At 35.8% G+C, this 7654-nt stretch overlaps 1 protein-coding gene across 1 annotated transcript; it reads right to left on the reverse strand.

The window, feature by feature from the left end:
- Positions 1 to 5941: 5941 nt before the first annotated feature.
- Positions 5942 to 7337, reverse strand: LOC131033778 (probable calcium-binding protein CML15). Its single transcript, XM_057965068.2, has one exon. It carries the CDS (start codon positions 6884 to 6886, stop codon positions 6380 to 6382), a length of 507 nt encoding a protein of 168 aa, XP_057821051.1. The 5' UTR covers positions 6887 to 7337; the 3' UTR covers positions 5942 to 6379.
- Positions 7338 to 7654: the final 317 nt, after the last annotated feature.

A 7654-nucleotide genomic window follows, 5' to 3' on the forward strand; every position in this document is an offset into this window, starting at 1 on the left:
AAATAGGCCTTTAAGAAAAAAAACCCATCCTTGCTGGTGGTAGGGAGGTGGTGGCAGGGCTAAGCGGCGGCAGCCGAGCGACGGCTGGGTGGCGGAGCGGCGGGGCCGCTGTGGAGGCCGGTGGTTTACAGATCGTCGAGTGTTTACAAACCCCGACGGTAACTGCCAAGGCTCTCCAAAAAAAAAAAAAAAAAAAAGCCAAAGTTGTCCAAATTGGACAAATTTTATATGAAAATGAGGGTTTTTGGGTGTTCTGAGCTCAACAGTGATGTCCGTTTGAGCCCAAAATGCCCAGAATCAAAGAAGCAACCCAGATCCAAATAAAAACTCTGAAAAAAACTTGAAACCCTGGCCTCCAAAAATTCTTTTGAAAAATCAGGAACAAGTAGCAACAGATGTAGGCTCTGATACCATGAAGAAGTTGAGAAATACAACTTCAAATATCACAAGAACACCTGCAAGCAAAATACATGTCACAAGAGAAGAATGGAGGCAAAAAAGCAATAATGGCTCTGAAGAAAAAGATTATCATTCAGAGAGGGAATAAAATAAAAAATACAATACAATCCTTATAAAAGGAGAATATGCAACCCTAAAGAAACCCTAAAGGGATAAAGTGTAGAATAATTATTAAATACCTACCATATTATTAAATGCCTAAGTTTAGCTTAAGCATAGAGGATAATAGACTAATAATTGAATTAATAATTATTAGCTAATACATGATAACTCTAACAGTTTATAAACATGTTTGTATAGAAGGGAGAGAAAGCTTCTTCTTTTTTTGCTTTAGAAAGCAGAGGGGAACTGATGCACACAATGAAATCCAGATATGTATGCATCATTGTCCATTTTTTTCCCTTGAGTCGAACACATATATGAGCATGGCTATATGTATGTGTATGCATATGCCTATGTGCACGGTTCCATTTTGTTTATTTCACTACATTTATGAGTATCGATATGCACATTGAAATGTGTATGCTTAACGTGTATTTATCTATTTATATGCAGAAGTATAAAATCAAAAAGATTGACACATATATAGGTATAGTTATGCACATACATTTATGTATGCCTTTCCTTATCGTTGTGAAAGAAAACATATTGGTATGCATTCTACAAAGACAATAGAGGACAAAATATGTGATTTTAAAAAAAAAATTTAAAGACATTTATAAGAATGCCTATATGTATCTATTTGTGTATGGCTAACATGTATTTATCTATGTATATACATAAGCATACAAACAAATAGATTCACACACATGTTCATATAGTTATATTTGAAGAACTGATAAATGACTTGCAAGATCCAAGGAAAGGCAATATAGTAAATTACAGAATCGACAATATGAAGTTGTTGTGAAGCACCTACAGAGCTTGTGATTGCCGACATAGCACAAAGTATTCTCTAAACTAGAGCAATTGAATTTGTTTGGAAATTGAAACAATGCAATCTCTATGTCACAATAACAAAGAAGATTATTATTTTTTCAAAGCTATTACCACCAAACATTCCAGACAAAATACAATAGCAAACCATAAAACAAAGAAATAAGGTGGATGCCACTATTTCCATTGTATGAACAACATTTTGATTTTAACCATAGAAAAATAAAATGGTAATCTTATCAGAAAACCAATAAAAACCTTTGCACAAAGAAGTAAGGTGGATGTCACTATTTCCACTATATGAACAACATTTTGATTTAAGCATAGAAAAAAACATGGTAATTTTATCAAAAAACCAACAGAAACTTTTGCCAAATTGAAAATGCAGAGAACAAGGTGAGAGGTACAATGAAAAAGCCCACAATAGAAAGCCAAATTTAACTATGAACTTCGATTCCTTGGATGGTAGTGACAGAGTACTCGATACACAGAATGAAAACGTAGACAATGAAACGCCAAAATATAATTTTGTAACATTTTTATCACCGGGGTTTTTAAAAAAATTTAACCCACAAAACCCTCAATCCATCAAATATATAAAGGCACAAAGCAAATATTCTTACAAAATTGGGACAACCACAACTATGCATCGAAAACACGAAAGATAGAATTACCTCGTTTCTCCACCAACACATTTTACCTGCAAGGTTGACGGTCTAAACCAAAATGAACACAGAGAACCAACAGAGACCTCACACGGAATGGAAATACACACAATAAAGAACCCTAAATTAATTAAGTGATAGAGTAGTCGAGGCACAATGAAAATGCCCACAATGGAAAGCCAAATTTAATTGTGAACTTTGATTCTCTAGATGGTAGAGACAGAGTACCCAACACACAGAATGAAAACACGCAATGAAATACTAAAATATAATTTTGTAACATTTTTATCACCAAGGTTTTTTTAATTTTATAACCCACAAAACCTTCAATCCATCAACTATATAAATGCACAAAGAAAATGTTCTTAACAAATGGGGACAACCACAACTATGCATCGAAAACACGAAAGATAGAATTACCTCGTTTCTTCACCAACACATTTTATTTGCAAGGGTGTCGATCTAAACCAAAAGGAACACAGAGAACCAATAGAGACCTCACATAGAATGCAAATACACAATAAAAAACCCTAAATTAATTGACAGAGTAGCCGAGACATAGAATGAAAACGTAATCAATGAAAACCTTAAAAAAACATAGATAATGAAAACCCTTAAATTAATAAAGTGATAGAGTAGCCAGGACACATAATGAAAACACAGACAATGAAAACCCTAAATTAATTAAATGACAAAGTAGTCGAGACACACACTTAAAAAACAAGATAATGAAAACCGCTAAATTAATTAAGTGATATAACCCACAAAACCCCAAAGCCATCAACTATAAACCAAATATTCCTACAAAGTACACATAACCACAACAATGCATAAAAAACACAAAAGATAGAATTACCTCACTTCTACAGCAACACATTTTACAAGCAAGCTTGTGGCCCTAAACCAAAATGCAAGCAAAGAACCAATAAGGACCTTTCCCAAATTGAAGCGCAGAGAACAAGGCAAGACATACAATGAAAACCAAAGCTTTCCCAAATTGAAATGTAGAAAACAAAGCAAGAGGCACAAGGAAAATGCAAAAAATGAAACCAAAAATTAATTGTGAACTTCATTTCAGGCAATGGAAGTGACAGACACACTATGGAAGAACACCAAACATGCTTAAGCATACACAAATGTTTAGCTGCATTAAATGTAGCATGTTCACGTCACCTCCCAATGCATTGGTAGATAACCTGCTCCATGTCCTTGGCCATTGTGTATGTCACTTCATCACCCCGTCAATGTCCAATGCATCGGTAGAATGGTGAACACATCATCGCCTGGAAAACGGAGACTGACTGCAAAGTGGCCGAAAGACCGGCAATTATCGAAAGGCTGACACTTTCATGGGCAAAAGCCTGCACAGATAGCCAATTGGCTAATCAAACACAGTCAAAATCAAAACTATATCTCTGTTACTAGACAAAAATCCATAGTTCAAAACCTTGAGTCTTTGAATTAATCCAATGTTAAGGCTGACACATTACTCTCTCGAAAATTTAGTGAAGAGCATCAAATTTTGACAATAATTGCCATAGTTCAAAGCGGAGATAATAGGCCCTAATATTAGATTTGAATTTATATTAGAATCGACAACACTTAAGTGGGAAAAAAAGTATTTTGAAATTTAAAATAGGATAAGACCCATATAGACTTGAAATGACATAGGATAAAGGCACACATAAAGTAAGCGTCCAAATAGGAGTGTGTTGAATTTTTAAAGTAAGAATCAAATTCTTGAATTGAGGATTATTCAAGGAAAGAAATGCTCCCAAAATACTTGGAGGAATGGAAAAACTAAAATAAGTGCTAAGGAGAGCGTAAAATTGGACTCATAATTAAAGAAGTACAATTTAAACACTACAAAACAATAATTATAAACTTGTGTTGAGCCTAATAAATGCCCAAAGCATACTTAAAACAATTGACAACACAATAACCAATGAATCATCATATGATAATGTACATAGTAATATTTGTAACCTTATGTCTTCATTTGCCATATGGTGCAACTCCTTGTTCTTATAATAGTTTGGTTTACAAACTAGATGATAATTGCATTTTCTATTTATACTAAATCTAATGTTAATGGTCAACTATAAGTGTTTTGTTGTGGTGAGTTCTTTGGTTGCTACTAGCGGTGATGTGATGAGTTGATAATTTGATTGAGCGGTGTTGGTTGAAGATCCTCCTCACTTACCATAGTCAATTAGATTTCACCTTAAAAAGTTATGTCTATGTATAAGTCCAAAGCTAAATCTCAAATTTAACCTAGACATCATTGTCAAACACAATCTAAGGGACATTTATCAATAGGAACACTAAAACAAAAATCAATGAAGAAATTGTCCTATTCATGTCCTTTAATTTTAAGCCATACATCAATTTTAGTCACTAGTGAATCCAAAATGTAATAGACAAGTTGTGTCATCATACAAGGCCAAATGCTAGGTCCATAGCTTTGATTATCATGGGTATCACATACACATTGCATGCTAGGTTCTTAGTTTTAATTATCATAGGTATCACATACACATTGTATGCTAGTTGCTAATGCTTTTAAGTGGTTCAAACTACATACCATATTAATAGCAATAAGTAGTCATGTAAAAGGATTTATATCAATATTAACAAATGCATACAACTAGTTGTATAGATTACATCGACATGAATAGATCTTAGTTAGCACAACCGTAGCTTCCTCCTAACATGATGTACTAAGAAACTATAAGGAACTTAAAATTTTCTTCAAACAACATAAGCTAATTTTAAGTCAATCAAAAGAGATTTCTTGCATATATTACTCTTTATTAAATTCTATGCACAAGTTATGGCATTAAGAAACTACAAAAAAATGTAAGCTTATTTAAACCTTCCATTTTGCAAGGAAAATGAATCACAATTTAAAGTCATTCAAAAGAATGTTTTGTCTAAATTCTTTTTTATTGAATTATACGCATAAATTTTGTTAAGCAAATGATACTACGTAATGACCTTCCATTAAAATAGTTGATGAAGATCCCTATCCATTAACTTTGATTAACTTTGATTAGCATCTTTATTATACTATGTAGTGGCCTTACCATTACAATAGCTGATGAAGATCCCTATCCATCACCTTTGATGAGCATCCGTACCCTTTCCTATGTAGTGGCTTTACCGTTAGAGTAGCTTCAACAAATCCATTTTTTTAAGATGTCATTCATTAACTTATCACTTGTATTGAAATAAGAGATGACCAACTTTTAATATTTAAATCTCACGACCAAGATTCAAACCCCAGATCTCATTCATTAAAGTATCACTTCCATTGAAATAAGAGGCACAACCAAATTTTAATATTTAACCCTCACGACCAAAGTTCAAACCCCACGCGGCCTCCAGCCTATACTTATGGGCTCTGGAGTAAATGCCAGGGTGGATTCCCCCTTGACCTGCATCGCTGTCAGACTGCTCTAAATAATCTCAATTTAAATTTAGGAAGTACCTCTTTTCTTAAAAGAGGTTGAAAAAACATTTAGATGTCCAGACTCCAACCACTCCCAAAATCTACACGGAACCGTGATCAACTTCAACAGATGCACACCTAGACAACCGCTCTGCACACACGCATCTTGAACAAGTCATTGCAGCAAATCGAGCCCATGTACAACTTGACGACTTGCCCAGCCTTGGCAGTCTGCGCCCCTGCACAGCTGTACCAATTTTTCACATGGATGTCTCAGATCACCCTCCATGATCAGAAGTTAGAACCAGCAGAAAATTTCTTGGTGTAAAATTCCAGTTTGGTTGAGCCCCAAATAATGGAGAAGAGAAAATCAATAAAATAAGCAGAAACAAAGCCAAAGAAATATTTTTTCAGAGGATAGACTTGGAAATCGTCAAATAAAAAGAAGTTTCTGACAATTAAGATCTGAATCACATTTGACCTAGAAATGGCCACAACAGAACCAATGTAATTATAATAAAATATGGATCTCAGTTAACCAAAGCCATGGCCACAACATAACAATGTAATTACAATCAGATATTAAGCCCAGTTAACCTATTAATGGCCAACAAGATCTGAATCATAGTAATGAATACCTCTCATACTTATTCGGAGCCACTGTTTTCTCAGAGGAGGGGCCAAAGACTAAACCAGAGCCACTTTGTTATCCTAACCTTTGGGATATTTCCAGCGAGAATCCATTCATTAACCACAGTAACCTGTGCGGTTAAGCAGATACACTACACAGATACAGATCACCATTGTAATAAATCAAACACAGTCGGAATCAAATCTGAGTCTCCGTTAATAGACAGAAAACCATAGTTCAAAGCCTAGAGCCTTTGAAGTAATCCGCAGAGGCAGACGTAACGGCGGCTGCAAACTCAGCAAAGCTGATTCTCCCGTCGCCGTCGGTGTCGGCCTCCGTTATCATCTCCGTTAGTTCCCTAAATGAGAGCGCGTGGCCGAGCTTGGCCATGGAGTGAGCCAACTCAGCCGCCGTTATGTAGCCGTTGCCGTCCTTGTCGAAGGCACGGAAAAGCTCGAGCAAATTCTCCTGATTATTGCAGATATCCACATTATCGGCGATATCGGGGGCTATGACGCTCAATAGCTCAACAAATTCGATAAGGCCGTTGCCGTTGGCGTCTACGCTGTCAAGCAGCGAATCCAACTGTTCGCCGCTCGGCTTGAGCCCTAGAGACCTCAGAAGCGCGCCGAGCTCGAGCACCGTCAGGCTGCCATCGGCATCGCGATCGAATCTCCGGAAGATCTCTTTGAGCTCTGCAATTTGTGCTTCTGAAACTCTTTTGCCTTGCCCTTCGGACCCCATGCTTGCCGATCAATACCTTCCTCAGAAATCTTGAAAGAAACCGATATTATAGAGAAACTAGGGTTTCAATTTAATCTGGCACTGAAACCTGGAAAGAAATAGAAACTAAAAAATCTAGGGCTTCATTTTAATCTTACGCAGGAAACTGGCAAGAAACAGAATCGTAAAGAATGAAGAGTTTCAAAAAAATTCTGGAAAGAGAAGGAAATTATAGTGCGTGTGGGGTTTCCAATGACTCGGTTAGTAATGGCCGCCGACCGCGTTGTAAAAGTATGAGTTTTCTGACCATTGTTGATGGTTTCAATGTGGACTTATTCTAATGGGCGGCCTTGCTGGCAAATGATTCAGATTTTGGTTTTGGGAGTTTCCGGGTTCGATCCGAGAAGGCTCGGTCTTGTCTGGTATAGCTGTAACGTGCCGTCTGGATTTATATGTTTCTTTGTTATTTTGCCACAGGTCATTTGAATTATTGTAATCAGCTTTTGCTGAGTCATAACTGTCATATATCTTTAAAAAATCTATAATACGTCGAGAGATATTTTTCGTGAGGTGCTTTATTATGTGAGAAATTGATTTTAAATAATTTATTAAAATAATATAACATATTTAAATAAATCATATAACTCTCTTACCTTCAAATATTATTTAAATTTTGTTTATTCACATTTATTCAACAAGAAAATGACTTTTAGTTTTTGTAAAATTCTATTTCATCAAAGTGTGCTAGGGGTCAAGGGCCCTTGTACTTAGTAAGACTTGTCATTGGTG

The sequence above is a fragment of the Cryptomeria japonica genome, chromosome 3 (assembly GCF_030272615.1).
Source record: "Cryptomeria japonica chromosome 3, Sugi_1.0, whole genome shotgun sequence".
NCBI classification, from domain to species: domain Eukaryota; kingdom Viridiplantae; phylum Streptophyta; class Pinopsida; order Cupressales; family Cupressaceae; genus Cryptomeria; species Cryptomeria japonica.